At 38.8% G+C, this 17,730-nt stretch overlaps 1 protein-coding gene across 1 annotated transcript in view; it reads left to right on the forward strand.

The window, feature by feature from the left end:
* The window catches only part of CDC16 (cell division cycle 16), a 51,250-nt gene that overhangs the window by 19,090 nt on the left and 14,430 nt on the right, over positions 1-17,730 (forward strand). Inside the window, exons 10-12 of the mRNA XM_036754752.1 lie at positions 6,583-6,632; positions 7,490-7,563; positions 16,538-16,663. Coding sequence (XP_036610647.1) covers positions 6,583-6,632; positions 7,490-7,563; positions 16,538-16,663 — 250 coding nt within the window. The remainder of the gene's footprint in view (positions 1-6,582; positions 6,633-7,489; positions 7,564-16,537; positions 16,664-17,730) is intronic.

Below are 17,730 nucleotides of genomic sequence, written 5' to 3' on the forward strand. Positions count from 1 at the left end.
AGCCCAAGACAGCCTGGAGAGTTGGTGAGAAGGGTCTATCACACTGTGTTGGGAGCAGAACGCAAACCAGCTTGGATAGCACAGGCCAGAGTAGACCAGGCAGAGCAGGCCTCAGGGCCCTGAATACTGAGCTGTGGCAGTTTCCAGACTTCTCAACCCACAAATGCCAAAGTCAACGGAACAGGTCACTGGGAAAACTGTCGGACCTGGGTGAGAGAAGTGTGTGGTCTGGCCCCAGCCCTGGGGCGGGGGAGGTAGCTGGAGCTGCAGCAGCTGCTTCTGGAGCTCCAGGCCCACAGACAGTGGGGGGAATCAGGTGACTGATCAGAGCGGGAGTGCAGGGATCTCTTTGCCTGATACGAAGGCAGCATTCTTTCACTTTGCCTTGCTTGGATCTGGGTCACAGTCCTGGTTGGCGGTCCTTGGGAGAGGAGGAGCACTGGTGTGTCAGAGCTTAGGGTGACCGTGGAGAGGGAATCCTCCTGGTAGTTACACAGCAGAAAGGAGTGATTGCACTCACAGACCAGAGCACACGCCAGGAGAGGAGTGTCATACCACCCCAGCATGGAAGTAGCTATGAAAAGAGCAACACAGAACCCCTGAAGCTTGGGGCAAAACAGTCATACACTGACAAAGAGCTCAAAAGTCAAGTAATTGGCTGGGAAAATGAGCAGGCAGCGTAAAAGGACTCAGACTATAGAATCTTTGCTGACAAAGAAGATCAAAACATGTAGCCAGAAATCTGCAAAGTCAAAGATCTTACATCAAAAGCCTCCAAGAAAAATATGAACTGGTGTCAGGCCATGGAAGAGCTCAAAAGATTTTGAAAATCAAGTAAGAGAAGTAGAGGAAGAGTTGGGAAGAGAAATGAAAATGATGCAAGAAAATCATGAAAAAGGAGTCAACAACTTGCTGAAGGAGACCCCCCAAAATACTGAAGAAAATAACACCTTAAAAAATAGACTGTGGGGCATGTAGGTGGAGCAGTGAGTAGAGCAGTGGCCCTGGAGTCAGGAGGACCTAAGTTCAAATCTGGCCTCAGACAGTTGACACATTTACTAGCTGTGTGACCTTGGGCAAGTCACTTAACCCCAATTGCCCTGCCTTCCCACCTCAAAAAAAAAAAATAGACCAACCCAAATGGCAAAAGAGTTCCAAAAAGCCAATGAGGAGAAGAATGCCTTAAAAGGCAGAATTAGCCAAATTGAAAAGGAGTTCTGAAGGGGGGCAGAGCCAAGATAGCAGCTGGAAAGCAGGGACTAGTGTGAGCTCCCCACCAAGTCCCTCCAAAAACCTATAAAAAATGGCTCTGAACCAATTCTAGAACTGTAGGACCCACAAAATAGCAGAGGGAAGCAGGGCTCCAGCCCAGGACAGCTTGGATGGTCTTGGGGGGTAAGGTCTATCCTGCACGGAGCTGGGAGTGGAGCAGAGCCCAGCGTGGGTGGCGCGGACCAACCAGACCAGGAGCCAGGCGGAGCATGCCCTAGCGCCCTGAATGAGTGAGCTGCAGCAGTTACCAGACTTCTCAACCCACAAACACCAAAGACAACAGAGAAGGTTAGTGGGAAAAGCTGAGGGGAGTGGAAGGAGTTTGCAGTTCGGCCACCGCCCTGGGGGCAGCGGAGGTGGGGCAGCTACAGAACTGCAGCTGCAATTGCTTCCAGCCCCAGGCCCACCTGGTGGGAGAAATTAAGTGGCAGATCCGAGCAGGAGTGAAGAGCCTGCTGAAGATCTAAGTCCAGTCCAGGTTGGGGGTTCTTGGGGAAAGAGGAGTGCTGGTGTGTAAGTGCATCTGCCCAAGCTTGGAACATAGAACTCTTTACTCTACAAGCAGTCATACCCTGACAGAAAACTCAAGGGTCAAGTAAGTTGGCTGGGAACATGGCCAGGCAGCGAAAATGCACCCGGATTCAGTCTCAGACTTTGGAATCCTTCTTTGGTGACAAAGAAGACCAAAACATACAGCCAGAAATAGTCAACAAAGTCAAAGAGCCTACAACAAAAGCCTCCAAGAAAAACATGAACTGGTCTCAGGCCATGGAAGAGCTCAAGAAGGATTTGGAAAAGCAAGTTAGAGAAGTAGAGGACAAATTGGGAAGAGAAATGAGAAGGATGCATGAAAAACAAGTCAATAACTTGCTAAAGGAGAACCAAAAAAATACTGAAAAATATACTGAAGAAAATAACATCTTAAAAAAAGACTAACTCAAATGGCAGAAGAGCTCCAAAAAGCCAATGAGGAGAAGAATGCCTTGAAAGGCAGAATTAGCCAAATGGAAAAGGAGGTCCAAAAGACCACTGAAGAAAATACTACTTTAAAAATTAGATTGCAGCAAGTGGAAGCTAGTGACTTGATGAGAAATCAAGATGTTATAAAACAGAACCAAAGGAATGAAAAAATGGAAGACAATGTGAAATATCTCATTGGAAAAACCACTGACCTGGAAAATAGATCCAGGAGAGATAATTTAAAAATTATTGGACTACCTGAAAGCCATGAGCAAAAAAAGAGCCTAGATATCATCTTTCAAGAAATTATTAAGGAGAACTGCCCTGATATTCTAGAGTCACAGGGCAAAATAGAAAGAATCCACCGATCGCCTCCTCAAATAGATCCTGAAAAGAAATCTCCTAGGAATATTGTTGCCAAATTTCAGAGTTTCCAGGTCAAGGAGAAAATACTGCAAGCAGCCAGAAAGAAACAATTTGAGCATTGTGGAAACATAATCAGAATAATCCAAGATCTAGCAGCTTCTACATTAAGAGATCGTAGGGCTTGGAAAATGATATTCTGGAGGTCAATGGAGCTAGGATTAAAACCAAGAATCACCTACCCAGCAAAACTGAGTATCATGCTCCAAGGCAAAATATTGATTTTCAATAAAATAGAGGACTTTCAAGCTTTCTCAGTGAAAAGACCAGAGCTGAATAGAAAATTTGACTTTCAAACACAAGAATAAAGAAACGCATGAAAAGGTAATCAAGAAAAAGAACAAGAAAAAGAAATCACAGGGGACTTACTAAAGTTGAACTATTTTGTTTGTTTACCTTCCTACATGGAAAGATGATGTGTATGATTCATGAGACCTCAGTATTAGGGTAGCTGAAGGGTATAAATATATGTGTGTATGTTTGTGTGTGTATATAAATATATATATATATATATATATATATATATATATATATATATATGTACGTGTATTTATGTGTGTGTGTGTGTGTGTATATATATATATATAGAGAGAGAGAGAGAGGGCACAGGGTGAGTTGAAGATGAAGGGATGATATCTAAAAGAAATAAAATCAAATTAAGGGATGAGAGAGGAATATATTGAGAGAGCGAGAAAGGGAGAGATAGAATGGGGTAAATTATCTCGCATAAAAGTGGCAAGAAAAAGCAGTTCTGTAGGAAGAGAAGAGAAGGCAGGTGAGGGGGAATGAGTAAATCTTGCTGTCATCAGATTTGACCTGAAGAGGGAATACCATACACACTCAATTTGGTATCTTACCCCACAGGAAAGAAGGAGAAAGAAGATAAAAATAAAGGGGGGTATGATGGGGGGGAGGTAATCAAAAACACTTTCGAAAAGGGACAGGGTCAAGGGAGAAAATTCAATAAAGGGGGATGGGATGGGAAGGAGCAAAATATAGTTAGTCTTTCACAACACAAGTATTTTGGAAGGGTTATACATAATGATACACTGTGACCTATGTTGAATTGCTTGACTTCTTAGGGAGGATGGGTGGGAAGGTAAGAGGGGAGAGAATTTGGAACTCAAAGTTTTAAAAACAGATGTTCAAAAACAAAAAAAATTTTTTTGCATGCAACTAGAAAATAACATACACAGGCAATGGGGTGTAGAAATTTATCTTGCCCTACAAGAAAGGGAAAAGGGGATGGGAGGGGAGTGGGGTGACAGAAGGGAGAGCTGACTGGGGAACAGGGCAACCAGAATATATGCCATCTTGGAGTGGGAGGGAGGGTAGAAATGGGAAGAAAATTTGTAATTCAAACTCTTGTGAAAACCAATGCTGAAAACTATATTAAATTAAATTAAAAAAAAAAAGGAGTTCCAAAAGACCACTGAAGAAAATACTGCCTTACAAATTAGAATGGAGCAAGTGGAAGCTAGTGACTTTATGAGGAATCAAGAAATTATAAAACAGAACCAAAAGGATGAAAAAATGGAAGTTAATGTGAAATAGATCATTAGAAAAACCACCAACCTGGAGAATAGATCCAGGAGAGATAATTTAAAAACTTATGAGAATACAAGCCATTCCCCAATTGATAAATGGTCAAAGGATAAGAACACGCAGTTTTCTGATGAAGAAATCAAAGATATCTATAGGCATATGAAGAAATGCACTGAGTCACTTTGATTAGAGAAATATAAATTAAAGCAACTCTGAAATACGACCTCACACCAATCAGATTGGCTAATATGCCAAAAAAGGAAAATGATAAATGTTGGCAAGGATGTGGGGAAATTGGGACACTAATGTATTGTTGGTGGAGTTGTAAACTGATCCAACCATTCTGGAGAACAATTTTGAACTATGCTCAAAGGCCAACCAAGCTCCGCATACCTTTTGATCCAACAGTACCACTACTAGGTCTGTATCCCAAAGAAATCATAAAAAAGGGAAAAGGATGTTCACGTGCAAAAAATATTTATAGTAGCCCTATTTGTGGTGGCAAAATATTGAAAATTGAGAAGGATGCCCATCAGTTGAGGAATAGCTGAACAAGCTGTGGTATATAAATATAATGGAATACTATTGTGCAGTAAGACATAATGAACAGGCAGATTTCAGAAAAACCTGGAAAGACTTGTACAAACTGATGAAAAGTGAAATGAGCAGAACCAAGAAGACACTGTACACAGTATCAGCAACATTGTGGGATGATCAACTATGAAGGACTCAGCTCTTCTCAGCAATGCAGTAGTCTAGGACAGGTACAAAGGACGCACAAAGGAAAATGCTATCCACATCCAGATAAAGAACTGACGGACTCTGAATATAGACCAAAGCATATTACTTTTTGTTAGGCTCTGAGAATTCTTACATGAATGAAACAATCTCTACTCTCAAGGAGCTTATTATACCTTTAATTTATTAGAAATTAATGCCTTATATTTTATCTTTTTATTTGTTGTTTTATCCAGAAAGGTAACCTTGCTTAGTAACTTACTAACATTTAAGTTAATTTCAGCATAAAGGGTCATAGAAAATTTTCAGTCCTTTCATCCCAGTCCACATCAGGATTCTTTGTTCAGTCTTGCTTTTTCTTGTCCGATAATAATTAGTTCTTTTGGGCCTGCAATTTTTTGCTTTGTATTTTATAAAGGAATTTTCATGTTACTTTCATTTGGATTATTGTAGTCCATTGCTTAACCTTCTCCCCTATCATTGGACATTTTGGTTGGTTCTACTTTTATATAATTGCTATGAACATTTTTGAACAAATAGCCCTTTGTTTTCTTAACACTGTCAGGTGTGTATTTCCAACAAAGGTTGTGTATTTCCAAAGGTGAAAGGGTATAATTATTTTTGTAACTTTTACTTAGCATTACCATTTTATTTTCCAAAAAGATTCTATGAGACTTTTATAAAGTGATTATTAACAGATTGTTTGCTGTTTTTGAAAATTGTTCATATCCTTTGACCATTCATACATTGTGGACCAGAATGTAAAACCATTATGAATCATTATTTTATAACAGTTTCTTTTTGTATTTTGGACCACGATTTTTAATCTGTAATATTTGCAATTAATATTTTTTTTCCTAATCTGTTCTCTTTTTTAGAAATGAGTGCCTTTTAATTGGGGAACTTTGTCATAACACGCTAAACATAGTAAATTAGCTTGAATATGTGTCCATTTCTATTTTCTTTAGGCAGTGATTATTTTATCCTTTTTACAAACTGTCAACCTTGAAGGAGTTTCTGCATTTCATAGATAAATGTAAAGCATACCTGGAAGGGAAGATTCAGACTTTCTACTTTACTAGAGTTTTGTTTCCCATAAAAAGCAGTGTGTCCTATTTGTACAAATATAGGCCATGCTTCTTTTCTTAACTTCTTTTTAAAAAACCTGAATTCTTTTATTGGATTTTGTCTTTCCTATCTCTCTACTCCTGTGGCAAGAGTCAGGAATTGCACTAAAGTTTTCTTGGCACAACGCTTGGAACATAGTAGGTGCTTAACAAATGCTTTGTAGATTGATTATTCCTCTGCCCATATGCTGGTCTTTTAATTTACCCATGGTACCTGCTTGTTACAGCCATCAGGTCTTGGGGCCCTTCCTCTCTACTTAGGGTGAAGCAGTTCCACTCTGTGAGTAAATCTGCCTTCCTCTCCTCAAATCATCCAATTTAATCTTTTTAATAAGGTAATTAATTATTTGTCATTCTACACCTATATAATTTTTCCTTTTAATAAGATCTTATTTTAGAGAATGGCCCATATTTGTACCAATATTGTATTTTAATATGAAGTATGTTTAATAATAAGAGAAATACTTAAATATATTTTAATATTTAACATAAATAATTTTCTTTTTTTTCTATACAGAGCTTTTCTATCTTTCTCATAAATTGGTGGATTTATACCCTAGTAACCCTGTAAGTTATTTATGTATATCTACAGTTTTTAAAGTTGAAATATATTCAAATTTTATAACTTAAAATTCGAAAAGCCTAAATTAATAATTGAGCAAGTGGTAATTCTTTCTTTTGGAATAAAGTTTTGAGCCAGATTCTCTTGTTTCCTAACTGCTCATTGGTTTTAAGTTAAATCTTTAGAAGCTGCATTAGCTGCTTCACAAAAAGCGAAGCAGTCCATGAAAGTACAACTTAGCATACTAAAACAACAATTTACTGATTAGAAATGTCAAAAGGTTGATGCAGCTTCCAAAATGTCAGGGATAAGATTTGAGTACCAGGAGAAGAAAAGGGATTTTAGGGTGGAGCACTTCAAATATGGGGGCTAGGAATCATTATCTGTCAGGAACCAGAAATCAGAGTTACAGAAAAAGGTAATGTAGATAGCAGACAACCTCAGGACAGATTCAGGGTTGGAATCAGTAGAGAAGTTAATCAAGTTAGAACTAGAATCCCAAGGCCAGTATCACAAGTTGAAAGAAGGTTCAAAACAGGGAAGGTAAGCAGTACAGGTCAGGATGCCGTTACAATATAGGTTGATGTTAAAACAGTCTCTCTCCTTTTTCTAGAGAGAGAATATGATGATGCCTGAGTCAGGCTGGGTTAGGAAGGAAATGTGGACCAGCAGATTATTCTGCCCTCCTTTTATCAAAACTTCATACCTGGAGCACAGATTCTGATACAGATTTTTTTAACTTAGAAATGGGATGTAACTTCAGTGCCAGAAACATATTCAATTTGTGCTTGTAATGAATTGCTTAGATTTGTATTCTAGATCTGTTCTGTCTTTGATAATGGTTAATTTTGAATTTATTTAGGTATCTTGGTTTGCGGTAGGATGTTATTATCTAATGGTTGGACACAAAAATGAACATGCCAGAAGGTATCTCAGGTATGTGTTTATATTCATATCTACTCATGGCAAAGTTCACAGGTACATATTTTTTATTTAAATTTTTGTTGTTTTATTTTAAACTTAAACTCTAAAATTGCATTGTCATACAGCAGAAGAAAAAAATTCTATATGAAACTGAATCTCCATTTGATGCTACTTTCTTTTTTGAAATATATAATTCATAACTGTTTACTCTCACAACTCTCCTGCTTTTCTGTTCTTCCTTCTGAACTTTTCTTTTCTCCTTTGTGCATTTTTAAAAAATGTTACGATGGTCCTATTTTTTTGCATTACTATTGCTAACCTGCCTCTTCCCTCTCCACTCTACCCTCCCTACCCCCAATTAACTAAGTGAAAGAAAGGGGGGGAAATTGTAACAAAAACATGCTTAAGCAAAATGAATCCACCCAGTAGCTATGTAGCCACGTCCAAAAATATGTGTCTTTCTCCATCATGTTTTGTCACATCAAGAGGTAGGTAATGTGCTTCATTATGTAGGTTCTCTGGGGGCATTGCACTGATCGTCATGTTAATCACAGTTCTTATGTATTTCAGTTATTTTTCTTTACAAGTTTTTGTCTTTGTACAAATTGATCTCCCAGTCTGTTTTAACAACCCAGCTAGCAGCTTCGGTGGGGGTGTAAGATCCCTCCCCCAAAGCCGGCACCCAGGGGGCTGCCAGGACCCAGGAGGCTGCCAGGAAAGCACAGGTTCTTTTTATCTGCTTAAACAAGGAAAGCACGGTGAAGGAGTTGACCAGCTTACTTTAATCCAGCATTCAGTTAGCATACAATCATTTAGTTCAGGGGAAAATGCCAGCATTCAGTTAGCTCAGGGGAGCATACAGACAAGCATTAAGAGACAGACCAAATACAGATTCATTGACTTACTTCAGGGGAAAAAACCAGCACCCTGAGGTTCAAAACATTCATTTAGTTCGGGGGGAAAAACAAACCAGCATCCCGAACCTCAAAACCAAAATACAAACAAATTACAAATATCAACAGACAGACCCAACACAATTCATAGTTACCAACATCTGGGCTCGGCCCGAGAGCAGGGGCTGGCCCAGAGTCACGCTTGCTTGCCGCTGCTCCCACACCAACCGGAACAGGAAAGAGAGAGCTTCAAGCTGTCCTCTCCCCTCTTATAGAGTTTTTGATATCATCAAGCGCCACCTGAATGACCAGGGCCGATTGGTTCTTGACTTGGCCCCTTCCCCTAGCGTAGACCAGGTTCTGGAGCTAACACCTCCCCTCAGCCAGCTCCATGACTCATCACACAGGAAGTTGTCTGCTTCCTGGCATGCTCTTTGGGCTTCCTGCCCTGGAAGAGCAAGCCACAGTGTCCAGAGGCTCAATGAGGGAAGCTGAGTCATTCAAAGAAAACAAAGGCCATTCTGGTTACACAGTCCTGCTCACATTCAGTCTGTGCGAGGCCATACTACACCCAGGATTCTCTGAAATAGTGTTTTTCATAATTTCTTAAGGTACAATAACATTACCCCAGTTCAGCCCATTGTTATAAAGGTTCCCTTTCCCCCAATATGTTCTTCAGGATTAGGAAGTTTATTTTACACATGCATGTTCCCTCCCTGATATTACCTTCCTTCTTAACCCTCCCCTCTCTATCCCCACTTGATTTCCTGTTGCATTTGATTTATTTCTACACCAAACTACTTGTGCATCAATCCTCATTTGTCCATTTTACAAAGGCATGAAGTTCATTTAATGCCTACACTCTTCTTCATATTTATTATAATTATGAGAAGTAGAAAATTTCAACTCTTCTTATTTTCTACACAGTTGTGTTCTATCTCTTTCCTCTCTTAAAACCTTCAAAACAGAAGCCATCGTGTCTCAGTTTCTCTAATTTAACTTCGTCAGTACCCTTTGAAGATATTAAAGTTCCAACGAGACACCTGTTTCTTCTCTTTGTATTATGATATTAGTATCATGTCATCCTTCCAGTTCCTCAAATAAATTTACCCTTGTAGGCTTCTCAAGAATCTTGTGTTTGCATTTTAAAGTTCATATTCTGCTCTGGTCTTGTCATCAGAAATGCTTAAAAGTCTTCTATTCCGTTAAAATCCCATTTTTCCCTTGTAGGATTATACTCAGCTTTGCTGAGTGGTTATAAGCCTATATTGCATCCATTTCTTTTGTTTTGTTTTTTTTTGTTTGTTTTTGGCAGGGCAGTTGGGGTTAAGTGACTTGCCCAACGTCACACAACTAGTAAATGTGTCAAGTGTCTGAGGCCGGATTTGAACTCAGGTCCTCCTGACTCCAGGGCCCGGTGCTCTACTCACTGCGCCACCTAGCTGCCCCTATTACATCCATTTCTCACTTAATGTAAGTGGATATTTCACAGACATCCTCCTCCCTTCTGGAATTCTCCCCTCTCTCTCTATAGCTCTGTCACCCTGAAAGCCCAGGGCAGCTTCAATGCCTGAAGAGGAGAGTCCCTTGCACAAGGCTACACCAGTGCTGCTGCCACTGCCATCACCAGAGCTCCTCCTCCGTCAGCCCCTCCAGGAGTAAAATTTGCATAATATGAATTGTGTAAAGCCAGAACTGTCTCTATATCTTTTGCCTTTTCAAATATTGTATTCCAAGATCTTTAGTTTCTTTTTTCATTAAAGCTGCCAGGTTGAACTGTTTCTTTCTAGAAGGTTCTGGTATTTCTTCTTTGAGGTGGGAGCTCTGGATTTTGGCTTTTATATTTCCAGCACTTCTCCTTTTGGGGCTCCTTTCAGGAGGTGTTTAGGTTCTTTCTATCTTTATTTTACCTTCTGGTTCCAATAGAGCTGGGCAGCTGTCATTCATGATTTCTTGAAATATAATTTGTTTCTTTTAAACCTTGTCTTTAGGGGAGTCCAGTGATTCTTATATCATCTCTCCTTAGCTTGTTTTAAGGGCAGTTGTTTCATTTTCAGTATCAGATACCTTTTTTTAATATAGTTTTTGATTTTGTTCTAATAGGCCTTCCTCTTCCATCACTCATTGACTTCTGTTTGATCTGTTCTAGTTTTCATGGATTCCATTTTTTGGGTAAGATTTATCACTTTGTCTTCTAACTATTTATTCTCCTTCCAGTCTATTCTCCAGAGCTTTTATTTTGTCTTTTATCTCTTCTTCATTTCTCATAGGTATTCATGTAATCCTTGTGGGAAATTAATTTTTTTTTCTTTCAGTCTCTGTTTGCAGTTGTGGAACTAGATTTACAATAATTTTTTTTAAATGAATGATATTTTCTTTAATTGAATAATTCTTTAAGCTTTAGTTTCTGAATTGGGGCTTTGTGACAGGACCAAGCTTTGTTGACCTTGCCGCACCTTTTGCATTGGGTAGTATGCCCAGGTTGCTCTTGCCCTGGGTTCTACTTCCTGGTGATTTTGCCCCGCCAGATCTGTGATTTTCAGAGATATCCAAGTCCCCTCCCTGGCATCTCAGAAGAGTGTTAAGGATCTTATAGTCCTTTAGCCTAGACTTTCCCAGTCTGAGTGCTATAGCACCACGCTGGGCGCTACATACTGAATTTCTGCAGGCTTCCGAGGTCCCCACCCTTTCTGACCACCCTGGGACTTTTTCAGGGAAAGCCACTCTTGCTGCCTCCAGACACAGGACCTTATGGGCTACCCCTGTCCTATCTCTGGCACTAGCCCTGTTGGTGGACTCCTTTTCTACAGCCCATAGGCTTCTCACTAAACCCTGCTACTGCTTTGGGATGGAAGATATAACTGTAGTTTCACATGAGATCCTTAAATTATTATGGAGAAGGTTTGTGAGAGATGGTTGGCCTGCTTCCCCCTCAAGCAGCTACCTTGACTATAAATCTCTCCAAAGGTACCTTTTCAGGGAAAGTATTTGTAGCTACATCTTGATGCAGTTAAGTACTCAAAAGGCAATTTGAAAGAATGAAAATTTAATTCAGCAGTTATTGAGTATCTTCTTAGCACAGTGCCTGCACATTGCAGAGGCTTAAAAAGCAGAGCGGATACGGTCCTTCCTCTTAAGGATCTTTCCTGGAAGTTTTTGGGCTGCATGTGGCCCTATGATATCATAAGTATATGGAATAACCGATCCTATTGAAACTACTTCCACCAGTGCAGCTTAACTTACAGTCTTAGAGAAATACTGAGAGATTAAGCAACTTTTCTGTGATCACATAGCTTCTATGTGTTAGAAACAAATCTTGAACCCAAGTCTTCCTGACCCCAAGGCTAACTCCATCTACTGTGTCATGCTGCATAGTTAAAAAACTATAATATGAGCCAGTATTAGACATTCTGTCATTCATATGCAAATGAAGTATTAAACCACCATTAATAGGACACATACACTGAGTTGTCAGCTTTACCTCTTCTGCTCATTGTATCAGCACCCAAACTCCAAACCTGAAAAGTTATCTTTGACTCCAAAATTCACTGCCTCCCACCAGTCATTTGATTGCCATTGATTCTTTTCCACAATATCCGATGACTCCTCTCATTTCTGTTACATTTCTACCATGCTAGTTCAAGATCCAGGACTAATGTCTACTCTTGGACTAACACTCCTCCTAACTAGTCTCTCCATCTTCTGCTTCTCCCCTCAAAAGTGCAACCTTCACATTTTTCACCTGAGTAATTTTCCTATCACATCTCTGCTCAAAATACCCCATTGCTTACTAAATAAAATTCACATTCCTTATTATGACCTGCAAGGCACTCTACATTTCCTACTTTGTCCCACTTTTCTAACTTATTTCTCCTGGAAGCAGCTAGTTGGCATAGTATATGTATAAAGAGAGAGAATTATTTGGACTTGGAGCCAGAAGGACCAGATTTTGAATTCTATTTGTATGACCCTGGCAAGTCATTTAACCTTTCTGAACCTCAGTTTTCTCACCTATAAAATGAGGATTAGCCTATTGTTACGTTTAAATGCCTCAACATATGTAAAGTTTTTTGCAAAGCTTTAGAGCTCTGTTTAAATGCCAAGCTATTATTATTCACACACTTTCTCTTCTGAGCAAAGTGAACTAATCAGTGTCTCTTATTCTCATTCTCTCTCAAGTCTCCATGCCTTTTCCCCATTCTTGTAACGTTCTACCATCACCATCACAGCCCTCTACTCAGAATCCATGTTAAGCTTCTTCCCTTTCTTGGCCCAATTCAGATTCTTCCTTTTTACATGAAGTCTTCCTTTAATCCCATCCAACTAGAACTGACCTTTTTTCTTCAAATTTCCAAGAAAACTCCGAGCTATTACTTTTACTCTCAATATATTCTACATTGCATTATTTATTTGTGCCCGTGCAAAAGTTGCCATCCTTGTCCATTTGGAGTCATAAGCTCCTTCAGGGCAAGGACTGTCTTATTTTATTTTTGTGTACCCATTGCTTGGTACAAGCACTGCATGAAGTAGGTGTTTAATAAATGATTATTGAATTGGATTAGATTAAACCTTCTTTTTTTGTACTACATTGGTTCTCCTTATAAACTAAATGGTTAAGATTAAGGGTAAAATATATGGTTAGGATAGTTTTCCTCTTGTTAGGACTCCATATTGCAGCCTTGGGCTCATTAATACCATATGACCAACCAAAATAAATGGATAGGCTATGAAAAGATAGGGATTATACAAAGAAATGTTCAAAAATTTGTTTAGCATTGCCCATCTCCCACCCCGCCTTCTATCTGTCCCATGCCTACCTCCCCCAAAACAGAACAAGAAGAAAAATGAACTCTAACTGCAGTTGAAGTAGCTTAATTTGGACATAGAAGGAACTTTCTGGTAAATTATTCAGTCAATCAGTAAACTTTTATTAAGTGCCTGCTATGTGCTAGGCACTGTGTTAAGCACTGGTGACACAAAATGAGACAAAAGATAGTTCCTGCCTTCAGGGAACTTATAATCTAATGAGTCTGGTGTTCATCAATCTAGAGTGGTTTAATTATGGTTTTACCTTGAAACAGGGGTGAATTGAAGTCATAGAACTACAACATTAAAGGGTATCCTCACTAGTTATTTCATCTAATCTTTTCCATTGCATCAGTCTTAGCAACAACCATCCCTGACAAATGGTTATCCAGTGACAGAGGGCTTGCTGTACTCCTTGAGGTAGCCCATTCACTTTCTGTTAACTCTAGTAGACCCTGTTATATAAGTGTGTGTGTGTGTGTGTGTACATATATATATATGTTGCTATATATGCATGTATATAAAACTATGTATATAGGAAAAGAAGCAGAGGGACAGAATGAATAGGATGCTCACCTTAGAGCTAGAAAGACCTGAATTCAAGTCCTGCTTCTAATGAATACTGGCTAAGTAACATTTTAGGGCTCTAAACAACATTCTGAGATGTTATAACTTATACGTTGCATAAAAGATGTTAACCTGTATTGGTAGAGGAAATTCCTCACCAGAAACCCACATAAGTAAAATCACAAATCTGGTCCTTCTTCCTAGTCTCTCTATGTGGGCTACATTAAAAAGATGTGTATATGTATATAAAATAGTGTGTGTGTGTGTGTGTGTGTGTGTGTGTGTGTGTAACTTTATTGTGCATGTGTATGAAATGCGTTGTATGTACGTAAATGTAATATGTGTGGTATGTTTTATATACATATGTGTTTATTTAGATACACTTATATTCCCTATCTTCTAGCTTTTACTGAGGCAGACTTTATCCATTTATCTCTAGTGTAAGGAAAAACTTCCAGATAGAGCTGTCCAAAAATGGAATTCATGATATATCAAGACCTTTTAATCTTGTATTTCTGCGGGTCAGTAAACTATATGCATGAGCCCTGCAACATTCTGGAATGAAAAAACTGAAAAAATAAAAACATGTAACATTCCTTTCAAGATACTTTTGTTCTCAGTTTTCTTATCTATAAAATGAGAGGTTGGACTCCATGACTTCAAAGGCTCTTTCCAGTTCTAGATCTCTGATCCTCTCATGCTGTGGAATAGGCTCACATTGTATCAGATCATTAGCTGCCTTTTCCCTATAGTCCCCATCTCTGTGATGCTAAATGCCCAGTGTTCTCCTTTGTCACTCATCTTCAGTAGGCCTTCTCTTTACCAATGGTCTACAGATTTTAAAGAGCTCTTTATAATACGGATGCATATGTAGTCCAAGTGATTCTCTTTTCCATCCTCCACTTTAGTATACTTGCATCTGCTCTTTCTGCCAATCCAGCCTCACCACTAAGCTGCTCATTGTTAATAAGGAATGAGATGAATGGATCAAGTACCTGGAGATGGCTCAACAGAAGCCAGTATTCAAACACTGATTTGTACTCATCTCTGGTTTTGGTATAGTTCTGTGTTTTACCTTTAAAATCATAGTGATTCAATTAAAGATTGTACTTTTCCTCCCAGATTTCATTTGTGTAAAACTTGGATATGGATAAAAAATGTCATTTCCATAGTGTGTACCTACATGTTTCTTTTCTTCCAAAGAAATTTCAATTTAAGGTTATGGCCTAAGAAGTCAAAGTTATACAATGGAAAGTACTGACTCTGTAACAAAGGACTTGTGCTCACATCCCTCCTGTTCTTACTAGCATTATGATCTTGCACATATCACTTAACTTAGTTTTCTCATCTGTAAAGTAAGGAGGTTGGGTTAGGTTGCCTCTTGAATTCCCTTCCAGCTTAACATCTAAGGATTCTATGAGCCTGTATTTGAGGGTGACCTATGTTTGGATTAATAAAACTTGTCAGAGTAGTAGGAATACAACAGACTTAATTGAATGAGAAAAGCCATAAAAAAATTTTTTAAATAGTTCATATGTATAATAGGTATCATTTCTTGCCTTCCCAGTGGGTGGGGGAGGGAGAGAATGTGAAACTGAAAATAAAATTTTTTTAAATTAAATTTAAAAAAAAGAAAGATCAATTTGAATGTATTAGCATGTTTAAGAATCTCTTTAAAAAAAAAAAAACACTTACTAGTACTTTCAGTGTCCAGTAGTATAGTACTGTGAAATAAATGTTTATACTTTAACATGTAGAAACACTTGAAAGTTTATTAAGTGTGCTAAAACATTCCACTGGAATCCTTAAAAATTTGGTAGTTGAAATATTCTCCAAGAATCCTGTTTTAATTTATTTAGTGAAATTTTCTCAGTTTAAAAGAATATAAATTCAAAATTAATGAAACTCAAATAAAGGAGTTTTTTTCTCTTACATTAGTTATTCCTTTGGTATGGGCTCTTAACCTAGTGTCTGTGAACTTGTTTTATAAAATTATTTTGATATTTTGAAAAAATACTTCCTTTTTATTTTAAAATGAGGCACATTTTTATGCATTTAAAAACATTCTGAGAGGGGACTTATAGCTTCCATCAGACTGCCAAAAGAGTTCACGACACAGAAGAGGTTAAGAACCATGGATAGAGAAGGACTTTACACGTCAGCTTTTGTTTTTATTGTTGCCTCATGTTAATGGGCATCTAGGTGTAGTAGTGGGCCCGGAGTCCGGAAGACCTGAATTCAAATATGACCTTAGACACTTAGCTGTGTGACCCTGGGCAAGTCACTTAACCCTGTTTACCTCAGTTTCCTCATCTCTGAAATGAGCTAGAAAAGGAAATGGCAAATCACTCCAGTATCTTTGCCAAGAAAACGGGGTCATGAAGACTCAGCCACAACTGAACAACCAGTAATGTTAACAGTGGCACCAGACTGTTTTAAAAAGGAAAGAATTTTAAGTTGAAGATGAAGGGAGGTAACATTCCTGCCTTAATGAAGGCATAGAGGCAGAGGGATGTTAGAATGAGATCTATAATAGAGTTCATTTGAAACAGAGAATGTGTGAAGGGGAGATAAGGTTACCAAAAGCTCTGAAGGTGGACTAGATCAGATTTTGAAGTGGCTGGCTGAAGAGTTTTTATTTTATCCCATAAGTAATAGGGGTTTTTGTGCAGTTACCAATGAGTTGACAAATTTGTCCTAATTTAATGAATTTCTTTCAGCAAAGCCACAACACTTGAAAGAACCTATGGACCTGCATGGATAGCGTATGGACATTCATTTGCAGTTGAGAGTGAGCATGACCAAGCAATGGCGGCTTACTTCACGGCAGCACAGCTGATGAAAGGGTATGTGACGAGCAAACGGAGCAGTTTAATGAAGAAATTACATGGTTTTCTTACAGGACTACATGTCACTGTTTAGGTACTAAACTGTTACATAGTATCTTGTGATCTATAAGATAAAGCCCAGTGGAATGAAAGAGGTAGCTGATTAGGGAAATCTTCCTTGTGAGGGCTTAGGGTTCAGCAGGCATCTCTGCAGCTGTGGTATAGGAGAAAATGCAGTCGATTTAGAATAGATTTAGAATTGGAGGACCTCACTTCAGCACTCTAACTGATGCGCAATCCCTCTGGCAGGAAGTGAGTGACTTTTCTGGGCCTTCACTTCCTTATCTAGAACGAGGAAGGGATTGGCTGTGTGATCTCTGAGGTTCCTTTCAGCTCTGCATACAGTTGCAGTATCTCTCCTCTTGTAAGAAATAGTGAGCGAAACCAAGAGCAGGAAGGATTCACTTACCCGCTTTCATTCATATGTTCCCAAGCAAGGGGACAGTGGAACATTTAGGGCAGGGAGTGGAAGGGAATAAGTTTAATTTTTAGCCTTGTTGAGTTTGAGGTGCTGGGATGATGTTCAGGCAAAAATGTTTGACAAGTAGTTGGAGATTTGGGACTGAAAGAAGCTCAAGAATTCAGGGGTCAAAATAAACGTGTGAAAGTAATGGGCATAGAAGTGATAAAATGCAGAGGGAATGTAGAGTGAGCAAAGAAGGGATCATGAGGTAACACATTAAAGAATGCATAGAACTGCCATACTAGAGATGGAACTTATACTACAGGAGGGTCAGAAGTGACTGGATGGAAAAGAAGTGTAAGCTGTTCTTTTAAGAAGCTGGGAAAATAAGAGGAGAGGGAACGACTTTCTAGAAAAAGGGAAGATAGGAATGCTTCATGAAGGAAACTTGAAAGATGAGGTTATAGATCGACCGTGGAAATGAGACATTCCAGAGCAAAGTCACATAAATAGAAATGAACATGGCTTGTTCAGGATATCAGCCTAATCTTGTAGATGTGTAATGCCAAGGAATAATGGGAAATAAGGTGGAATTTAATAATGTTCGTATCTTAATGTAAGA

Source organism: Trichosurus vulpecula, chromosome 4 (genome assembly GCF_011100635.1).
Source record: "Trichosurus vulpecula isolate mTriVul1 chromosome 4, mTriVul1.pri, whole genome shotgun sequence".
Taxonomy (NCBI): domain Eukaryota; kingdom Metazoa; phylum Chordata; class Mammalia; order Diprotodontia; family Phalangeridae; genus Trichosurus; species Trichosurus vulpecula.